Genomic DNA, 23,900 nt, shown 5'->3' with positions numbered 1-23,900 from the left:
TGCTGATCGGTTCCAGATCTGAATAACATAAAATGAATCCTCTTAACACAAAAAATAAACTGGAAATGTTGATTTTACCTTTTATGTCAGTGCGTAAATGAAGCATTTTTCGTATTTTAGAAATGAATGTAAGTTACCTCCTTAGCCCCCAGTTAAGGTAGTCCAAATGAGTAAATATCAATTTCAAGTATATGGGCAAAAAAAAAAAAAAAAGATTTGATTCTTCTGAAGACTCATTTGCATTTTCCTGGAATTATTTGTTGTGTTTATGATTTATGAGACCTTTAGATGAACCTGAGAGTTGGTTGAGAGAACAGCACCTAATTGTTCCCACAGCTCCAGAGAGAAAGAGCTTTGCAAGAGAAGTGCTCCTACAGGAGATGTCTCGTTTGCAGCAGGACTCAATTCTTGGTTCAAAGCTATGGTATTTGGGCTAGTTAAGCACGAATCTCTCTCCCATTCCATAGGGAATGAGCTGGGCAGTCCCTGCTCCCCACGTCCACCTGCACTTCGTTAGAGAGCGGAATGCTCACATGCCACCACCCCACAAGATCCCCACAATGACATAACTCCATGCAGAGACTGGCGTGACTGGGCTGGGTTTCCCCCCCTTCAGCTCTTGTATCACCAAGAATCTGGCAGCCAGTTCCGTCCTGACAGAGTTCACAGCATATATTGGTGGATTCTTGTCCATAGTGCATCTGCTTTAAGAATTAACGAAAGCAGTATCAAGACAGTAAGGTAAGTGCTGTTTTAACTATAGCACTGGGGATGCTGACTGTTTGGGACAGTGTTTATTGTAACAGGAACAGAAGAAATTCCAGAGCAACATTGCCAATTGCTACTCAACAGCAAATCCACAGTTTTGAGCATTTACTTTCACATTTTGCTTAATATGCTTTCCATGATTTAGGGATTTGAGATAAATTTTATATAGTATATGTTGTACTGCTTGGCAATGGAAGTTATACAAAGTTGCAAAATTGGAATGAGACACTACTTAAAACTGAACATAGTAAAAAAGTTTGGCATTTAAAATGTTTGTTATTTTATGCTAATTAGTTATATACATTAGTGTTGTTAAAACCCAATTTTGAAGTGAAGAAAGGCCATTTCAATCAGCATTCAAAATACTTTATATTGTTATAATTTGTTACAATTTACAGTGAACATGTTATAAAAATGTGAGCTAAAAGACTTAGACAGGAATCACATTTCTATTTTGTTAATTTCAAAGATTTGATTTTTGGATGTACGTCTTAAAAAACATGTTTTAAAGAAATTCTGGGAAAGATGATTTACTTTTTGAGAAAAGCATTTCCTCCATAGCCACAGGTATTTGGAAAAAACTGGGGAAAAAGCACAGAGCGCTTTTGCCTCATAGTGGAGTCATTATATGGTTACAAACTCTCTTTGAATTCAGAGCCCTTGTTTTTACTCTGCCAAAAAGTATGGAAGCATTTTTTCATTACTATTCAATACTCATATTATAGTAAGTATTAGTTTTAGTGCATACTCAGTTTAAACAAGGTGGAGGTTTTTTAATGGAGCAAGACAAATCTTTACAACATTAACGTATTACAACTTAAAAGAATCCTGTAATTACATTAACACTATGTAATTGTTCTCATGGCCAAGTCCTGTCAGCTAAATTAAATGATGCCATCGTAATCTTAGGGAATAATTTCCCGAGAATCTGGCTACGTGTTACATTATGTCAGCTATCAGAGTGATTCCAACAACTTTTCTAGGGTTTCATCTGCTAAAATAAAGTGCCTTATAATTTCAAATTGAGGCAAAGCAAAAAGATGTCTCTATTTCTCATGCTAAACATTCCTACTCATCCCAACCAATCTAGGCACATAAGTTTGTACCATATTTCTCGCAAGAAGATATATTATTTTATGGTATATAGTGGAATGTGGATCCTGCTTCACATTATGATTTCCCTTCCAGAGTTAGCCTTCAGACATAACTCTCCACTCTACAAAAGCCCAACTCTTTACCTAAACTGCTAACCCTTTATTTCCCCAAGCAATTGAAATACACTTTATTGAGCCTCACTTAGAAACATGTTCATATGAGAGGATCACTGTTACAGCTTATTTTTAATTTATATTCTCAAGGTTGTCCTTTCCTACATGGTTCATAATGCCACTGTTCACAGCAGACTCTCCTCAGTTCTACCTCTTTTCCACTTCCGTGCTGTGAGAGCACTAAAATCCAGAGAAGTGAGCCATGCCTTCCTAACTTTTGGCATGAAGCAGGTAGAGAACTGGTGAGTTACTGCGAAAGGACAATTTTAATTCAAAACTTGAAAATAATAGATGTTTTCTACCAGTTGGATCTCTTTACGGGTTTAATTATTTTTTAGAATCTGTGACATTTCCCTGACTAATTAAAAGCACGTTCTAAAACTAATATGCCAAATATTAATTTCGGAAGACAGTTGTGTAATGCACCTAAAGGTATGGAATAGTAAAGACAAGTCAAGATAATACACACACACACTCACGCCCACCACGAATTCTGTTCTTCCTCCTCAGCACCGACAATACCCAGACATTTTTAAAGGAATGTACCCCCCCCCCCACCCCTCCGCACACACACACATAGATAAGAATAGCTTTCCTTCAGGCAAAACCACAGATTGCCCCTATTCCCAGGGAGGGTCTTCTTAATGAGATATTTTAATGATGGTGAATGGTAGGGTACAGGGTACAGCTTACAATTGTCTTTTCATTTTCATTTTTTCTGGTTTTGAAGGATGTTCTGAAGCAGTGTACTAACATGGTGGCTACTGGGCACCACCCAGAAACCTATTGCAGGAAGGCATTTAATTAAGGAAGGACCTAGAGAGATTGACTGTCGGGCCTGGCTCGTCCAGAAGGGGGCGCATGTGTATGCAATCTGACCTGAAACCTGTTCACCACCCCAGAAGTTGCACAAGTACATCCTTTTAACGACGCTTAAATACAGATTAAAAAGACATCATTAGATGCTCTAAAAAAAAACAAACAAACTATAAAATAATAAAATACACATTTGCTGATGCATTTAACATTGCAAATCCAATATCCTTTTCCTGAAAGTGTACTATTTTATAATAATATGTTTTCACTTTATTTAGGAGTCAAAGCATTTGCCAAACATGAATCTAGGTGTGTTTATTCTCCTCTTGGCATTAACTGGTGGTGCCAGCGGTTATTACTATGACGATTATGATTTCCCTCTATCGATTTATGGGCGATCATCACCAAACTGTGCACCAGAATGTAACTGCCCTGAAAGCTATCCAACAGCCATGTACTGCGATGAGCTGAAATTGAAAAGTGTGCCGATGGTGCCTCCTGGAATCAAGTATCTCTACCTTAGGAATAACCAGATCGACCATATTGATGAAAAGGCCTTTGAAAACGTCACTGATCTGCAGTGGCTCATTCTAGATCATAACCTTCTAGAAAATTCCAAGATAAAAGGAAAAATTTTCTCTAAACTGAAACAACTTAAGAAGCTGCATATAAATTACAACAACCTTACGGAGTCTGTGGGCCCACTCCCCAAGTCCCTGGTGGATCTCCAGCTTACGCACAACAAGATAACGAAGCTTGGCTCCTTCGATGGACTGGTAAACCTGACCTTCGTCCACCTCCAACACAATCAACTGAAAGAGGATGCTGTTTCAGCTGCTTTTAAAGGTCTTAAGTCCCTCGAGTACCTTGACTTGAGCTTCAACCAGATGGCCAAACTGCCCTCTGGTCTCCCAGCATCTCTTCTAACTCTCTACTTGGACAACAATAAGATCAGCAACATCCCTGATGAGTATTTCAAGCGTTTTAGTGGGCTGCAGTATCTACGTTTATCTCACAATGAACTGGCTGATAGTGGAGTACCTGGAAATTCTTTTAATGTATCATCCCTGCTTGAGCTGGATCTCTCCTATAATAAGCTTAAAAACATACCGACTGTCAACGAGAACCTTGAAAACTATTACCTGGAGGTCAATGAACTCGAAAGTAAGTAGAAAGCTGTGCCTGTACGTGACTGAGGTGTCCTCAAGTTTTTACATGCCTGAACTGTGCAAGTAAATATGGTCTCTGGCTCCATTAACAAAAATGAATAAACATGCCAATAAAATATCTATCCCTCTAATTCAAATATAGAAGAATTCTAGCTCAGTTATTTGTTCAATGTTTGGCCTTTCTTTGGAGTGCCCAGATCAGAAACCATTAAGCTCATAGGACTTGAATACAAATTTCTTCAAATTTAATATTTTGAGCTAATTCATCCTGCTGTGTTAGCTCTTGATATGTTATCACTTGCCTCTGTCATGATTTAGATTTCTGTCCGACATTTATTTCTTGGCAAGGTCTAGCTGGAGGAGGAACAAACAAGTCCAGAAAAGGGATGGCTAGCAGAAGCTTTCAAATGTCCCTCCTGCTTATCTCCAGAGCAGTTCACATATATTCGTGGTCTCCTCTGACATCTTTACTTGGGACTCCACATATTACGCTGCTCTTATGGACCATCATCTATCTCTGTCATCTGTGTCATGGTGTGTGTGGTCTTCACAGTGTTATTTTGAAGATGGTGAGGAAGATTAAGGAGGGAAGGAATAGGAGCAACTGGGTGGCTCATTTGGTTAAGTGTCTGACTTTGGCTCAGGTATGATTCGTGGTTCATGAGTTCAAGTCCCGCATCACTCTCTGTACTCACAGCTCCGAGCCTGGAGCTTGCTTCGGATTCTGTGTCTCTGTCTCTCTGCCTCTCCTCTGCTTGCGTTCTCTCTCTCTCTCTCTCTCTCTCTCTCAAAGATAAATAAACATTAAAATTTTTCTTTGAAGAGTTAAGGAAATCGATGAGGGTTCAGAATCTTTTTTAATAGTATGAAAGAGCTCCTTTTATACACAACACTTAACCTCGTTTGATTTTTCCAATTTCTCCTTCCTTTCTCCTGCTGCCATTGTATACTTTGTATTTATCTTCTGGGTAGGAGTTTGACCTGATCCACTTGGGCTGTTCATGTATTCTTTAGGTCTTTTGGGACATTTATCGATTAAAGCCATACAGATTCGGGTGGGAAATTGAAATTCACCACACTCCATCTTATTCTTTAACAAAGGTGGCAGCAGAGATAACCTACAGTTCACAGACAAAGTTGTTTAAATCAAAAGCCAGGTGGGAACCGTTGATTTACTTATAAAGCAATTATATCTGCGAAGTAATCTATTGAAACTGAACATCTTTATGCCATGAAAGTTGGTTCTTTTGTCATTTTGGATAAGGATATTGACATTTCCATCCAAAAAATTACAGTATGACTTATTAATATGCTACTTTGTGATTCTGCAACAATTTTGTGTAACCCCTAGTAGGGTTGGGGTGTTTTCAAGAGGGAGACCATGACTGCCAGATCTGAAATGCCACATATCCTTTCTTGTGTCTGGAAATCTTGCTTGTCATACAATATAGAGAAAACGATCATAGCTGAACCCTTACAGAAATTTCTAGTGGAAAATTCACTCTGTAGCAATATATGGTCCCATATTATAAACATTTGTGGTCAGGAGGAAGGATATTCAGACATCCCAAAACGCTAATGGGATTTAAGATACTTAAGGGTTGAAGAAACCCATTAGATTTGGTTGGTGGAGGTCTATCCATGTGAGTGGGGCTACCTCATACTCTGAGACAAGAAAGGGAAGACACACAGATGCAGGAAAATCTGGAAGTACAAAGACCAGGATGATTACAAGAAGGAAGAAATGATATAGGAGATGAGAAAGGTGGTCCGTGGAAGAAATGCCAGTGGTCCCTCAGTGTCAAGCTGAGCTTGAAACCACACACAACTGCCATTTGAATGTGAGTGTTTAGTTACTCTTATTCCTTTCTCATCCTTGACATTTAGGTATATCCATTTCAAGTATTCTTGTTGTTTGACTTTGCATGTTTGCAATTCAACTTATTTTGCTACATAATAATTATGGATAGCAATTGTCCACATTCTCTTAAGATACAAAGAGCCCCTTCATGTTTTTCTAATATTAGGAAATATATGGTCAAAGAGTATTGTCCTATTTCAAGCTTGCAACTTTAAGCTCAACCCAGTCACAGATTTTCCTAACTTGGAAAAGAGGGCAAACTTAAAAGGACATCAATAGTTATTCGGCACATATAGTGTGCAGTACTGTGGGCGAAGTGGCTTCCATACCAAAATCACTCCAGTCTTCATGTAACACAGTGTGAAAGATATGTTATAGCTAATAAGAAGATCAGATAAATGTTCCAAAGTCACCCAGAGGATCAATGGCAGAGATAGAAAAGTAGTATTGGCCTAAACCCATGTTTTTTTCCATTCCTCCATGCTTTCTTAGAGATAGGTGCCATAAGATCCCTGAAATTTGACTGATGAGTTAAAGACAACATCTTAATGGAGAGAACAGTGTGTTGAGCCCCACTGAAGTCACTGTTCACTAGAATTTAAGAATGAAAGAAAATAACAACACAGGGGACCAGATAAGTCAATCTGAAGTGGACTTGAGCAAACATAAGCAGTTTCTATGTACACACCTAGGTCATGCAATCTAAAAGCAGCCTCAGTTTCTACTCAAAACTAAATCAGTTTTTCATTTGTGGCAGCTTTTCTTCCACAGAAGAAAAGGACACGAGCTCTAGATCATGGACATTCTATGATTTGCTTTTGGTTTTGGAGTTTTGAATTCTTGTCATGAAGGGTGGTTGTTGGAAAACTCTTCAGAGGTCATCTAGTCTCTTATTTTAAGATGCAAAACCCAAGATGTTTATATTGGCGAGATTGCTCACACAACAGCACCAATCTTAGATTTCTTCAGCTAGACTAAACATTTCAAAAGAGTGCTCAGATAATATGACAGATTAATTGAATGGCTTTTAAAATCCAGTGTTTCTAAATGCAGATAGGATAATGAGTTCTATTCTCTCAAACATTCAACTGAATGTCCTGATCTGCCATAAGTATTCTTAATATTTTTTATTTTTTATTTTATTGTTTATTTAGTTTTAATTCTTTAAAATATTTATTCATTTTTGAGAGACAGAGAGAGAGTGTACGAACAGGGGAGAGGAAGACAGAGAAGGAGACACAGAATGGGAAGCAGGTTCCAGGCTCTGAGCTGTCAGCACAGAGCCCAATGTGGGGCTCAAACCCACGAACAATGAGACCCTGACCTGAGCCAAGGTCAGACCCTTAACCGACTGGGCCACCCAGGCGCCCCAATTTTGTTATTTATTGTAGGAGAGACAGAGACAGCATGAGCAGGGGTGGTGCAGAGAGAGAGGTAGAGAGAGAATCCCAAGTAGGCTCCACGCTGTCAGCACAGAGCCAGATGCAGGGCTGAAACTCAAAATGAGATCACAACCTGAGCCGAGACCTTAAGAGTCAAAAGCTTAGCCAGCTGAGCCACTCAGGTAACCCTCTACTATAAGCATTCATTGTTAAGTATTGTTGTGTCACTTGGTAGCCTGAAACACTCCTGTAGCAATTCCAAATTCAAAGATCTATCAAGTAGGTGGGAAGGACTTTTAATAGACATTATTATGGATTGGAGCATTTTTTAAGTGATCAGTTCAAGTCCATGTACTAAAAAAGTAATGGACATTTTCTATTCTTTAATTTCCAGAGTTCGAAGTAAAGAGCTTCTGTAAGATCCTGGGACCATTATCCTACTCCAAGATCAAGCATTTGCGTTTGGATGGCAACCGTCTCACGCACACCAGTCTGCCCCCCGATATGTATGAATGTCTACGTGTAGCAAATGAAATCACCGTTAATTAATATCTACGAATTCCAATTCTATTGAGGTGGATCCCGGAGCAACATTTTATGGTTACATTTGTGTGTGTCAATTTTGATAGTATTCATTTTTGTCGCTGTTTTTACTTCCATGAATTTTAAATTCTGAAGGAAATGTTTTGTAAACATTTTACTCCTTTTTTTTTTTTACAAGAAAAGATGAAAGGCAGGCCTATTTCATCATGAGCACAGACACAGACACACACATAGACAAAAAACTTATGCTTTATTTGTAAATTTAGTATTTTCTACATCTCTACTGTCAAATGATGTGCAGAATCTTCTACTGGTTACATGGAAGTCAGCCCAGCATTATAATTCCTAAATCAACTCAATGTGCCAAAAAGCATGGGCTACCCACATATGGATGTTTGGTGTCTTGAACCAAATTTCAATGTTCAGATTGGTTTAGCTGAAAAATAGGTGGTAAATTTTGAGGCCGATGATTTTGCAAAATACTAGACCAAATCCTTGAAGCCCCATACACATAAAGTGATATTTTTGGTATTAAGGATTTATATGGTTACCTAATGAAACTTTTCTTTTCTAGAATTATTTTTTACTCTAAGTCATGTGTATGTTTCTTTTTAATCATTTGCATGTTATGTTTAACAAGCTAATAGCAAAATAAAACACGGCAAATGGCATCACTGTGCTTTCTTTTGGAATTCATACCTCTCATATATAAAACAATAGATAAAAATTTTAAAACCATCTTTAACCTGCAATATTTTACTTATGTTGAATAGAGTTTTTCACTAAATAAATTGTCTGCTTCTAGCATCCATTTGCAAACATCTTTGAAACACATCTTACAGTATGTACTTAAAAGTGTGCAGATCTGAATTTCAGTTCACGTTGCGGGAGGGGATTCCCTTTACTAAGTGATTCTCTGGACACCAACTGAGTGTCCTACAATCCAACTCCATTTTGATGCTGTCTGCCTAGAGACAGTATCAGATTTCACAGATTAAGGGTTCAGTTTTACAAGACCCCAGCACCCCGGTGCTTCGGATGCCAGGCATAAACCCAGGTCATCACCTGTACTTCTGATCAATTGGCTACAAATCAGAGGTTCCTAAGACCCCCTCCTTGGGTACAATTAATTTGCTAGAGAGACTTATAGAAATCAGGAACCCTGTTTACTCGCTAGATTACCAGTTTATTATACGAGGATGTAACTCAGGAATAGCCTGATAGAAGAGATGCACAGGGCAAGGTGTATGGGAAGGGCAGAGGGCCACCATATCCTCTCCAGGAGCACCACTCTCCCCAAATCTCCACAAATTCACCAGTCCAGAAGCTCTCTGAACCCCACTGTTTTGCGATTTTATGGAGGCTTTCTACACACACACAGTATTGATTAAATCACTGACCGTTGGCAATTGAACTCCATTACCAGCCCCTCTTAACTCCCTGGAGGTAGGAAGGGGGCATTGAATACTCCAACCCTTTAAATTTTTTTTTTTCAACGTTTATTTATTTTTGGGACAGAGAGAGACACAGCATGAACGGGGGAGAGGCAGAGAGAGAGGGAGACACAGAATCGGAAACAGGCTCCAGGCTCTGAGCCATCAACCCAGAGCCTGACGCGGGGCTCGAACTCACGGACCGCGAGATCGTGACCTGGCTGAAGTCGGACGCTTAACCGACTGCGCCACCCAGGCGCCCCTCCAACCCTTTAATCACATGGTTGGTTCTCCTGGCAATCAGTCTCCATCCTTGGGTTATCAAAGTGCTTTCCAAAAGTCACTCTGTTATAATAAGGGACAACTTTATTGTTCTTATGAAAGGAAAACTAAATATTTTAGGAGCTGTGAGCCAACAAACATGGGCAAAGATAAAATATATATGAGGAATATATTTTGGTCATCTGAATGACCAAATATACATTTTATGTAAGTCACAATATCAGAATTCTTAAATCTCACAACTTCCTTGGATATTTAACATTATTTCAGTTGCTGTTGGTTTTACTGATTTATATGCAATGATATTCTGTTAAATAAGAAACTGAAAATGAGACTTTAGAAAATCAATGTATCTTGAAGCCAATATGTTTGCAATAACAGAATCCAGGTTTTCTGTTTTATGGATATCCATGATTCTTTACAATGGGAAATAATAGAGAAAATAATTTATAAGAAGTAACTTATTTATCCAGTTAACAATAAAGCATAAGTCTGGGAGCAAACATGAAAAACATACTTAAAACCCATAGGAGTGCGTATATAGCCTCAGTTGTGTCTAAAACAAAGGAAACATCTCTCTAAATCATACTATGTTTTAACATAACATTTTTAGTGAACTCTACCTTATGGTAAAATAGCTTATCACCAAAAGAGCATTATCAGTAAAGATTGAGTTGACTGGCAGAGGTGTGAGATATATTTTAGATTAGATACACTGTATAGTTTTGATTATCATGTCTTTTCTACATAAAAGTAAGTTCCCTAAGCTGTGACTCTACTCTCAGGCCATTTCTTGGAATGAACTTAAAAAATCTATTTTTCTTCAATAAAACTAGAATATAGAAGAAATAAAACTAAATTTTTCCTGGCCCTATCTATAAAAAGTCACCATTGATCTTTTGAAACCTACTCTCAAGTAGGTAGTAGAGAATGTGCCATAAATTCTCTTTTAGAGAGAACGTTATAGACTTACATGAATTTTGTCTCCATATCACTTAGGGAAAACATCTTGTCAGCTGACAGTCTATATCTTTAAAAGCCTTTAATTTATCTCTGTCCAAAGTCATATGCTCTTAAGCCATAAAAAGCAAAGCTATAACTTTTAAACAGTAATTTCCTTTGTAGTTGTGGTTGGTTGACAAAGACCGAATTAAGCACCATGACACTTTCATGTAGAAGCATTTGGGGAAGGCACTAGTTAGATACGATTTTAAAACAGCTCCCTTTTCTAGAAGGCAGACCCCATCCATTCAGGGCAAAGTCGGAGAAAAGAAGCTTCCTGCTTGCTTCTTCACCCATTGTGATGGCCCTACAGAGAAGGGATATTGGAGACTCTCTTTATCTGCTTTTTCCTGACTCCCTCGCTGCCACCCCAGCTGGGGTAGTGTTTTTCAACATTGCCTGTGTATAATCAGCATGATGAAATGCTTTCTAAATACAGATTACCAGACCCAGTCTCAGATACAGACCCAGTAAATTAAACAATGTAAGATTTCACATTTGTAAAGAACACACATGATGATTCTTACACTGATGGTCAGTGATACAGGTCTTTAAAAACAACAGCAAAAGTGTGATCAGGCCATTGAAATCCCAAACAGCTAAGAAGCAGAAGAGTCTTTTTCTCTACGGAGGTGTGACAGAAAGAAGCCTGTTGTTAGCAATACACATACACAGAATAAATATTATTTTTCTTGTATTCTGATTTATTAAAGTTCTCTAACCAGCAGTTTCTTCAAGTGTAAGCAAGGGATTAAGAACACTAACTCATAAAGATGTAGTGAGACGCTTCTGCTACCCAATTTGAGAGTTAATTTGTATATCCTTCTTGCCTGCCTATGGTCCTTTCTCTCCAGAGTGGCTGGGACTCGCTTAAGAGAGATGGCTCAGAATTCAATTGATTACATTTTCAAGAAGCATACCAGGGGAAATGCTCAAAAACAGGGTGAATTTAAAATAGGAAGGTCTCTCAACTGTCTCACTAAAAACAAAGATTCTGATTTTGTATCTTCCTTGATAAACAACACCATGAATGGCTTAAAGCAATAATGCACACGGGTTCTTTCTTTCCTAAGAGTGATTCACTGGAGACTTAACTGTAGACCCTGATTTTGGACGAAAATGGAAAAGTGAGGACTATTCCCCTTTATTCTCAACATCTCCCTTTGAAGATCAGGACTAGGTCATGCCTGTATGATGAAGGAGAACTATGTTGTACTCATGCTTTGAGGTTTGTAAGGAATTATCATGCCCTAATAAGTACAAAAAATACAGATGGATGATAGACCACTAAATGAGCCAGAGGAATGGTGATTTCTTAGTTAAAAGTTCTCCAACTGGTAATAACTATTTTCAGGAACACTGAGGAGTTTAAAAGGTTGGTTTTACAAAGGGCTATGGATTTATTTCCTTGGGATCTTTTATGTTTTGGGTTCCGGTTTTTCTATAGCTGTAATTTTATCATAATGATGGCCTTAGATTTTTCTTTGGTTGGATTTTGCAACCATCATAAATACTTGCTTCCCATTTTGCTCACAAGTAACAGAAAATACTCATTTGATTTAAAGTGAAATTTAAAGTCACTTTACAAATGGAACTAAAAATGTATATAAAATAACAATGTTATAAAAGTTAAAGAAGTCACGCCAAAAGTATATGAAATAAATAGAAATACATTTTTTTAAACTATGGAGCTAGTTATATTTGCTTATTCACTCATTCACTCAGCAGATTTTGCCTCCTAATAAAATAAGAAGAACATCATCAACACGTGTGTCTTGTCCCTTTAAAACGTGACTTTTGTTCTACAAAAGAGAATACATTCTATGTTTTAAGAATATACATTGTATCTCAGATAAAATACTTTCTGGTCCCACTGCTACCGCTTTATTTTAAGATTTGCTCAATTTTCAAGTCTCTTATGTTTTGCCTAACTTCATCAACCACAATGTGACCAGTGTGAATTTTCTAACATCTAAACCTGTATTTTTTTTATTTACCTGCTTAAAATTACATAATGATGCACCCTCATTTTCTTTTCTTTTCTTGTTTATTTTTAAGTTTATTTATCTGAGAAAGAGAGCACAAGCAGGGGAAGAACGGAGAGAGAGGAGAGAGAGAGAATCCCAATCAGGGGCACACTGCCAGCAAGGAGCCCGATGTGGGGCTCCAACTCATGAACCGCGAGATCTTGACCTGAGCTGAAGTCAGTCAACCAAATGTGCCACCCAGGTGCCCCTCTGTGCCATCATGTTCAAGATGTGATCTAGGCTCCTCAGTACAGCATACCAGGATATCAAAGATTCTTTGTGGTCTGGTCCTTGGTTACCTCTAGAACCTTATCTCTTACCAGGCTTCACCAGGTACCATATGAAATCACTTGATAATGCAACCATACTTAAGAGTTTGTAGTTGGTTTTGCTCTGATGTGTATGGAAACGTATCCTTTCTTCCTAGAATCTCTTTATACCCCTCGCACTTAAAAACACCTACACAACTTTCAAGACTCCTCTTAAGCTACACTGTTCCTTTCCCCATAAAGCTCTCTGAACTCTCCCAGAGAGAATTAATATCTTTTATCATAAAAAGAAAATCCTTTAGCGTACAAATGAAAATTCTTTTTTATTTTTTTATTTTTTATTTTCATTTACTTTTTACTTATTTTGAGAGAGGTGGGGATGGACAGAGAGAGAGAATTCCAAGCAGGCACCGCACTGTAGGTGCAGTGCCCAACGTCAGGCTCGAACTCATGAACCTTGACATCATGACCTGAGCTGAGACCAAGAGTCAGAAACTTAACCGACTGAGCCACCCAGGAGCCCCAACAAATGAAAATTCTTTATCAAAATTCTGAGCTAGAATTAATGACTTTCCCTGCTGTGTCTCCATCTGTACCTTTTTCATTAGCTCATTCAACAAATATTTATTGAGATTCTAGTCTACTCCAGAAATAGCTTAGGTGTTAGGGATTCAGCAAAACAAGACCAACAAGTTCCTCCCCTAACAAAATTGGCATTCATAAAGAATTCAAACAATAGTGGAATAACATGTACTTCATGAGCTAACGTCAGGTAGTGATAAGTGCTACGAAAAAAAAAAAAATAAACTACCTTAAGGGATAAGAGGATGGAGAAGGAGTGGTGATTTTTTTTTTTTTTATTGGTTAAGGAAAGACTTTCTAGGGAAAAGACTTAATTGTAATAATAATATTTACTTAAATTTTATTATGTATTAGACACTTCAGGGAATGCTCTTTATATATTTAGCTCAAAAAATATATGTATACAATACATTCGTCCTTAACAGGGGAGAAAAAACAGAATGCAAGGTTAGACATATTTTAAGTGTTACATTCCTCTTGTGAGACCAGATGCCTACATTTGTCCTTAACAGGGGAGAAAAAACAGAATGTGAGGTCAGATATATTTTAAGTGTTGTATTCCTCATGTGAGACCAGATCCCTAGTGCCAGAGGGCATGTTCTAACTCAGTAAGCTCCCACGGCATTAAGAGGGGCTTAGATGTGTTTACATGTGTGTCTGTAAATTCCCTCTTCCCAGCCCTGACAAAACCCGGGGCCTGATGGCAAGTTCTGAAGATGTGGTCTCTGAATAGTTACTGAAATCAAACTGCGGTGAAGAAGAACAAGTCATGAAAGTCAATCTTGAGTCAGGCCTTTCCTGGCAAGCTCCAGTACAATTGCTTCCGTTTTGGTCTCTTGACTTTGCATAAAATATTTCAGTTTACTTTCTTTCATGGGGATCATCCACTTCTCTCTATTAAATCTATTTTGAATAAAATATTTTCTACTTTAACACCTGAATATTAGATATCTAATCTGTCAATAAAATTTCTATTTTTTTTTTAATTTAAAAATTTTTTCATCTCATTTGTCTACAAATGTTCTGGCTAGATTTTCAAAGTACATCACGAATCTGGCTGTTTACCTCTACCAGTCCAATCCATTGCCATCTCTATTCTGAATTAATGCTACAGCTGCCTAGTGGATTTCAAAGTGGATTCAAGAGCTGAATCACACAGTTTATTTTCAAGCAACAGCCAGGATGATCCTTGAAAAATATGTCATGTTATCCCAACTTAAATAACTAAAGTATCTTCTCATCGCACTTAAAATTTGAAGCTGTTACCGGAATCTTCAAGGCCTTTTTCCCTCATTACTCTTGCCAACCACTTCTCTCCAGCCACACTGGTATCCTTATTCCTTGAAGACACAAAATATATTCTTAGTTCAGGTTTCGTGGATTTGTCTCAACTGTGTCTCAACTCTTGATACAGTTTATTTTCTTAATTCTGATCTGTTTAAAATCATCTGCTTATAATGGACTTCACTAATCACTTCATATAAAAAAAAAAAGACACCCTGTTGCTCCTCTATCCTTTCCCCTAGTTTATTTATTTATTTATTTATTTAGTTAGTTAGTTAGCTAGTTAGTTAGTTCTTTATAGCACACACAATTAAGGTAGGAATAGAGAGGGACAGAGAGTATCTTAAGCAGGCTCCACACCCAGAACAAAGCCATACACAGGGCTTGAGCTCATGACCCTGGGATCATGACCTGAGCCAAAAACAAGAGTCAAATGTTTAACTGACTGAGCCACCTAGGCACCCCGGTTTTTTTAGGACACATTAGAGTTTGGCATTGTATCATGCACAATATATGTATGGATGTGTTTATACCCCTACAATTAAAAGTAGATACCACAAAGGCAAAAAACTTGCTCTCTTCTCCCCAAACTCTAGCCTAGTGCTCAGAAGAATGGCTATATGTGGATTTCAATAAATTCATGTTGAAAAAACAAAACACCTCCTACGTACGTGACACTGTCACCCAGGTGTATTCATTCTCACAACCAAGCATGGGTTATCATAATTGTAAAACTGAAAGTGAGGAAATAAAACTCCCTGTTAAAATTGCATTGCTATTAAAATGAAGAGATAAGGCTCACACATAAGGGTTTTGTTATTGTTGTTTTTATTGTTAAAGTTTTTCCAAAGATCAGTATTCTTGCTCATGGTACTTTGTGATATAAAATCACAATATTGGTTGAATGATGTTAGAGTCAACAGTTGAAATGCCTTTATACAAAAGGTAAATTAAACCATAAAAAGTCCCTTAAAGCATTCCAAAGGCCCATGTTCTTGATCTTGTCAATTTATTTCTATTTGGTTGTTCTTTGTTTTTAAATATATGACAATGAGTCATTTTTGTTTTAGTATTCAATGCCCTAGGTAGTGCAGATATTTTAAGAATCATTGATTTCTTAAAGGTGACAACAAAGCAGGCACCAAAATAAAAAAATAGACCAATGTAACTACATCAAATTTAAAAAATGTCTGCATGTCAAAAGAAACAATCAACGGAGTGGAAAGGCAACCTATGGATTAAGAGAAAATAACTGCAAGTTATATATCTGATAAGGGGTTAATATCAAGCATACATAAAGAACTTCTGCAACTCAACAAAAACAAAAATAATAAAACCCCAAATAACCCACTTAAAAAAATGGGCAAAGGAATACATATTTCTCCAAAGAAGACGTACAAATAACCAATAAGCACATGAAAAGATGCTCCACATCACTAATCATTAGGGAAATACAAATCAAAACCACAATGAGATACCACCTCACTTCCATAAGGATGGTCACTATTAAATTAACAGAAAATAGTAAGTGTTGTCAAAGATGCAGAGAAGTTGGAATCCTTGTGCACTACTGATAGAAATGTAAAACGGTGCAGCCATTATTGAAAATAGTATGGAGGTTCCTTGTGCAATTAAAAATAAAATGACTATATATCCAGTAATCCTACTTCTGGGTGTATATCCAGAAGAATTCAAAGCAGGATCTTGAGGTGATACTTATACACTTATCTTTACTCTAGCATTATTCACAATAACAAAGAAGTGGAAACAACCCAATGAATACACACAAAAGATATTACACAGCCTTACAAAGGAAGGACATCCTATCACATGCCACAACATGGAGGAACCTAGAGGAAATTATGTGAAATGACTAAGCCAGTCGCAAAAGGGCATATGAAATATGAATACATTGATAAGAAATATCAGGGGCACCTGGCGCCTCAGCCAGTTAAGCGCTTGACTTTTGATCGCAGCTCAGGTCACAGTCTCGCTATTGGTAGGATGGATCCCCACAGCAGGCTTTGGGGTGACTGACAGTGCGGAGCCTGCTTGGGATCCTTTCTCTCCTTCTTTCTCTGTCCCCCGCCCCGCCTGTCCCCCTCAAAATAAATAAATAAACATCAAAAAAAGAAATATCCCAAATAGTCAAAATGATAGAAACAGGAAGCAGAAACCTGATTAGCAAGTATGGAGAGAAGTGAAGGGTGATCAGTGTCTAATGGGTATAGAGTTTCAATGTTGCAAGATAAAAATATTCTAGGGATCTGTCTCACAACAATGTGATTATATTTAACACTCCTGAATTGTACACTTAAAAATGGTTAAGATGGTAAACGTAATGTTATGTGTTTTTGTCATAACAAAAAAAAATTCTAAAATTAGATATGGGTGATTGCTGCACAACTCTGAATGTAATTTTAAAAACCTACTGAATTATACACCTTGAAAGGGCAATTTTTGTGGTTCTAAAAGGTAAAACTGCGGTTGTAAAAATGAATAAACATGAAAGGTTTGTAAAAAAAGAAACAAATGGTAATTTTAGAACTGTAATATGTAACTGTTGAAATAAAAAATGGAGTTTTAACAATAAAAAATACCCTTGATAAAAAACAACTTAATGAGTAAATGAAGAACAGACTAAGTGCAGTTCAAAAGAGAGTTAATGATCTGTAAGATAAGTGGAAGGAGTGCTTGGGTGGCTCAGTCGGTTAAGACTCTGACTTTTGATTTCAGCTCAGGTCATGATCTCAAGGTTTGTGAGTTTGAGCCTAGAGACAGGCTCTGTGCTGATGGTCGAGGGCCTGTTTGGGATTCTCTTTTCCTCTTTCTCTGCCCCTCCCCTGCTTGCACACTCACTCTTTCTCAAAATAAATAAACTTAAAAAAAAAGATATATAAGTGGAGACATTTTAGAGAATGCTGTAACAAAAGAGGAGATAGAAAACAAAAAATGAGATTCAGAGTTAAGGAAGCTAGAATAAGCGTTTTTAATTAGGTCTAATTGGCGACCGATAAGAAAGAATTGAGAATGCAGGAGAGGAAATATTGAAAAAAATAATAGCTGGAAATTTTCCTTAACTGATAAAAAAATCTGAATTCATTAATCCAGGGAAAAAAAATGACTTACAAAGGAACATCAGTAAGAATGATTTCCAAACACACACACACACACACACATACACACACATGCTAAAAGAAGTCAGGAGATAATGGTATAACGTCTTTAAGAACTTCGAGTAAACAACTGATAATATACAGTTGACTCTTGAACAACATGGATTTGAACTGGGTGGGTCCACTTATACATGGGTTGTTTTTGTTTTGATAAGACAGTAGGGTACCGTAAATGTATTTTCTCTTCCTTATGATTTTCTTTATAATATTTTGTTTCTCTGGCTTCCTTTATTGTAAGAACACAGTGATAGTACATATAACCTACAAAGTATATGTTAACTGACTATTGTGGCTACTGATGCTTCAGCTATTAGTATTTAAGTTTTGGGGCAGTCAAAATTATACGTGGATTTTCCACTGTGCAGAGTGTTGGGGCCCCAACCCCAATATTGTTCAGGGATCAACTGTATATTTGCAAAAATTATTTTCAAACAATTTCAGAATAAAGACACATTATGGTTTACCAACTAAGAAATTATAAAGAGTGATCTTCATGGAGAAAATTAAACAAAGGAAATGACAAATATTTGATAAATGAAACATTGTAAGGATCCAGTTATAATTATTATATCTAACTTCTGTATTTTTTAAAAGGATAATAGAAATCTTACATATAATTGAAAAATAAAAATAAATAAATTAGGGCAAGTAAAATAAGTGAAGGTGTTTGAAGCTCTTTTATCATTGGTGGGGGGGAGGGTTAACATATTATTTCATTTCATTTTACCTAAGGTAATTCTGTATAGTAAAATTTTAAGAGTAAGATAAATGATTATAGTGTATTAATTAAAAGCCAGTATAGATTTTCAAGGTTGGCTAAGAAAAATGAAAGATTCACTTTATCAAAATTAAAGGTGACAAGGAAAAAAAGAAACTTTTTTTTAAATGGACAGGCAGAAATCAAAAGGTAGGATGGATGAATTGAATGGCAGTATATCAGCACTCACAATTACAGCAAATTTATCAGCTAAAAAAATACAGTTTTTCATAATAATAGGAAAAAGTACAACATAAAAGGTAAAAAAGAGATAAAATTCATCCTTAGCAATGAAAAATTTCACACTGTCATAGTAAAAAATTTGACATAACAGAAAAAAATATAATAGTTTAAATATATTTTCCAACTATTGATGATATTAAAATATCCATATAAAATTAACATAACGATAAGAGGATACTGAAAAAATCTAAAAACATTGTGGTAGATTTCAAAACACTTTAAAAAATTTTTAATATTCAAGAAGATTAAAAAATCAGCAAAGACATAGAAGATTGAAAATACAAAATCTCCAATATTGATTCATGGATAGTTATATTCTACATTCAAAAATTAGAAAATTAACATTCTTCTCAAGTTGAAATAGAGCATTTATGAAAATTGATTTCATACTTGGCCACAAAGCCAAATTTGTCTCAACAAATTTCAAAGAATAGGTAACATGTAGGTCCCATTCTCAATTCACAAAATATATCCGATGTTGACCAAAAAGAAATATATGCATTTAAAAAATTTTTTTAATGTTTATTTATTTTTTGAGAGAGAGAGAGAGAGAGAGAGAGAGAGAGAGAGAGAGAGAATGAGCTGGGCAGGGGCAGGGAGAGAGGAAGTCACAGAATTTGAACCAGGCTCCAGGCTCCAGCTGTCAGCACAGAGCCCGATGAGGGGCTTGAACTCGCAAACCGTGAGATCATGACCTGAGCTGAAGTCAGATGCTTAACGGACTGAGCCACCCAAGCACCCCAAAAGAAATACATGTTTAATTTACATATAGTTGGAAATTAAGAAAAAAATTCTAAAACCTACTAATGGGCCAAAAAAGAAATCAGAATGAAGGCTTAAAAATATAATATAAATATTAAAGAAAATAATGTATGTCAAAGTGAATTTGAGTCTGTGATATTAGTGATTCAAGCATAACCCTTTTACTGAATTAGAAATTAATGCTAAGTTCAAATAAAGATGATTTCCTTTAAAATATGGAAATAGGAATAAAGAAAAGATATTACTTCTATTCAACAGTTTATGAAAGCGTGGCAGCACAATAGAAAAACAAAGATAGATGGAATGCATTAAAAATTAACACAAGAGGGAAAAAACTCTAGATTTTTGCAGGTCATACAATTGTCTATATGGAAAACATAAAAAAGTCTTACAGATACATTATTAGAAAAAAGAGAAAGTGCTACTTATTTTCTTATTGAATCTCAGAGCCAATATCATTTCCTTATATTCTGTGATGCTAGGCATGGCTCTCACCAAACTACAGTTCCCAGTTGCCCTTGCCCTTGCCCAGTTGCGTTGGTTAGGCAGGAAGATGTTAGAGGAAAAGTGGAAGGTGGAAGAAGAAAAGAAGCTGCTAATGTAGGTGGGGTTTTTTTTTTTTTGAACTTGATAACAGATTCTAAAATATTTGCGGAAAAGCAACGTACCACAAATTATCAACACACAACTGATGGAAAATGATGGAGGACTTGCCTCACTGAAAGGCAATATAAATTTCTAATAAGTAAGATAATGTGGTACTGAAAAAGAATAGAAATACTGACCAATAGGATAGAATAGAAAATATATAACCATATTCGCATTTATATGAAAATTTGATATATGAGAGACACATTGCATATCACTAGGGAGAGTAGGAAACCATCAATCAAAACAACTGGAAAAATTAATAAGACACAAGGAAAAAAATAAACCTGGATTCTTTATTTCACATACAAAAATCAATTCCAAATAGATTAGAAACTTAAATGTCAAGCATAAAAAATTGTAAGTGTTTAGGACAATAGACAGATGAATATATTTCTGAGGTGGAGTCAGGAACAGTTATTCAAGACAAGTCATAAGGAAAAGATTGATGAACTTGACTGTGTCATTATTCAGACCCTTTGTCCATCAAAATATATTGTAAGAGGAAATGAATTAATAGGCAGGAACTAAGAGAAGATAATTGCAACATGTATAACCTACAAGGGATTAATAACAAGAATAAAATCAAACATTTCACCACATCAGTCAGAAAAAGGCAGATGTTCCAATTTTAAAATTGACAAAATCCTGAAGAGGGGTTTGACCTAAACTCCCGTGACTCCCACTGCCCATCCCCCCCAAAATTTAAAAAGAGATGTTCAACTCATTATAAATTAGGGAAACAAAAATGAAAATGATTGAATAGACTGAGTAGTCATTTTTGACTATTCCATTGTTAAAAATTAAATCTGACAATTTAAAGGGTTGGAGGAGATGTAACTCTTCTTATTTATTAATTGTGTGAATGTAAATTGGTATAAGTACTTAGGTAAACAATTTGGCATTATCTTGCAAAGTTGAATGTTCTTGTATCTTATAACCTAGCAATTCTCTTTCTACAGTGTTTCTTGAGACTTAATATGCATATCAATACAGCAGAGACCTTGGTAAATTGCAGATTTTCAGGCATGAGCCAAGATCCCATGTTTCTAGCAAGCTTCCAGGTAAATTTCATGCTGCCAGTCAGCTTACGCTTCAAGTAGATAGGTAAACTCAACACGAACCTTCCATATGCACAGAGAGATGTGCATAACATATCCAGAAAAGACCTTTAAAAACTAGGAAAAGACTGGCAATAACCCAAATGTGCATCAGTAGAAGAATTTATAAAAGACAGTGCCCAATGGGATGTTATACTGTAGTAAAAATGAATGAACTATGGCTCAACACAACAACATGGATGAATCATGGTAATAGAATATTGAATGAAAAAGCAAGTATGATATACTTTTTATGGAGTTCAATATCAAGTAATATAAGAAAATATATTGCTTAAGCATACATATATGATATGCAATTATGAATTATGAAAATAAAATCAAAATACAGTCAACACAAAATTCAGGACAATGGTTTTCATAGTGGGAGTGGTCCACAGAAGGATAGCATAGGGACCAGAAAATGGGTAGATGGAAGTCACTGGAAACATTCTACTTCTTAGATTGGATATTATACCTATGGGTATCATTATGTTACAAAAAATTAATTTCAAAAATTAATCAAAATCAATATATAACTGATCTAACACTATATATTATATATACATAAACATATATATAAATACCTAACAGCATATAGTTCAGTACTCTGTATTTTTACACATTTTATCCTCTCAACTCCCCTATCCATTAGATATGTTATAAAATTACAAATAAAAAAGCTGAGAAACAGAGAGGTAAGGTAACTTGCCTAGATTTGTACAACTAATAAATGGCATCCAGAGATTTCTCAAGACAACAGCCTAGAGGGCATCCTTGCTTTTTCTTTTACTCACATATCTCACATCCAGTTCTTCAGCAATTTCTAATGAATATGCCACCAAAATTTATCCCACATGGGTCCATTTCTCTCCATTTTCACCTCTACCTCTAGGCCCAGTGCAAGCTTCAGTTAATCTGGTTAGAACATCCTCAACATTTCTAACTAGTCTTTCTGCTCTCTCTCTTACTCTGTCTTATGGCTTGAATCATGCCCTCCCAAAACTCATGTGTTGAAGTACCAACCCTTACTACCTCAGAATCACTGTATTTGGAGGTGTCTATAAAGATAGGGTCCAAAGCCAGCATTCTCAACCACTTGCAACACTGTTACCTGTCAGGCTTCCAGAGCTAGCTCCTGGGTGAGTTATTTTGCTTTGTGGGCCAATACATCATTGAAAGATTTGGGTTGGGTAACACCCCAAGAAGCTTTCAGGTGAAAGTTCCTCAGACTAGTAGAGCCCTTGGTTTGAAATAACTAAATTCAGAGACTGTCTAGTATTCCATTCTCCTTTGGGGGTCAGGTGGATTCCCACTCCACATCAATTCATTTGTAAATATTGCTGAAGAAAGATGAGGGGGAGGATGGGAGAGATCTCTGCTCTGCTAATTACACTTGGCCATTGTCAAATCTTTTAAGTAGTTCTAGTCCCCAGACAAACATATGGATTTAAAATCTGGGCCATTCTTATGGGACTTGAGCATTTTGTTGATAGGAACATGGCTTTTCTTCTCTTTGGTTAGTTAGACTACAGCTTCCAAGATTTTGCAGTCACTTTTTAGAATTTGTCAACTTGCTGGAAAAAAGAAAAATCCATCTGGCTTCCCATTTCTAGTCCTTGGCATTTCCCCAGAAAAATTCTGGGATAAAGGTTTCATTTCAAAATTTTTAAATGGCCTTTAGCCCAGAGTACAACCCTCTTGATTCTACATTTATTATTAAACTTTTATTGGGCTAAGAAAACAATGACCTTTATTTGTCTAAGATGAAAATTACAAGTATGACTTTATGTCTATTAGGATGTATGAGGAGGTGTTCAAATGCCTTAGCTTTGAAAATGTCAAGAAGTTGTTCAAATTCTGAACAAAGACTTGCTCTAAGCAGGATTTTTTTTAATTAAAAGAATAGGAAATCAAATGCCGTTTGCTAAACTTTTTGGTCATGGCTTAGATATTAAAACTTAGATCATTTCGATGAGAGGCAGTGCCTGGTAGACATCTACCTCTTTCTCAGAAAAGGCTACCATCAATACAAATCAATGACCACACTCTCAGAAGCTGATATACCCACTTAAATTATTTTCCAGATATGGATTTTAAATGGCCTCCAGGGAAAAGTTGCTTGATGACTATTTCAAACTTTCAGTTAATGATCACTTTCATTGCTGTTTCAGTTTTGGTCTGGTTGGACTTTCCTTATTACTAGTGCTGTCTCAGGTATTTCTAGGGTTGTATTTCCTCTCCCTCAACCCCCTCCCCAATTTTTTTTACTGTATTCTATTTGTCTCAATCCACTCTTTGAGTTATTAAGTTAAAAAGGTAATAGTGTAAAAAAAAAAATAACACCTAAAGGTAAGCTAACAAATGCCAGAAAGTAATTCTAGCGCAGTTTTAGCTTATCTTTTTGCAATAGCTGTATTTTTAAATATTCTCCATTTCAAACAGGACACCCATTATGAGTTTGCCTTAATCTCTAGCCTTTCTTTATCCTTCCCCAGGCATAAGAAACAAGTGGTCTTAGATTTCACTTA

General features: G+C 36.3%; 1 protein-coding gene across 1 annotated transcript; it reads left to right on the top strand.

Annotated features, from left to right (window-relative positions):
* Positions 1-241: 241 nt before the first annotated feature.
* Positions 242-8,478, top strand: LUM (lumican). Its single transcript, XM_015080843.3, has 3 exons — positions 242-741; positions 3,131-4,016; positions 7,659-8,478. The coding sequence occupies exons 2-3, from the start codon at positions 3,152-3,154 to the stop codon at positions 7,811-7,813; spliced, it is 1,020 nt and encodes a 339-aa protein (XP_014936329.1). The 5' UTR covers positions 242-741; positions 3,131-3,151; the 3' UTR covers positions 7,814-8,478.
* Positions 8,479-23,900: the final 15,422 nt, after the last annotated feature.

The sequence above is a fragment of the Acinonyx jubatus genome, chromosome B4, assembly GCF_027475565.1.
Source record: "Acinonyx jubatus isolate Ajub_Pintada_27869175 chromosome B4, VMU_Ajub_asm_v1.0, whole genome shotgun sequence".
NCBI classification, from domain to species: Eukaryota; Metazoa; Chordata; class Mammalia; order Carnivora; family Felidae; genus Acinonyx; species Acinonyx jubatus.
Note: the sequence above shows the minus strand (reverse complement) of the source record. Positions and strands in the feature narration are given on the sequence as shown.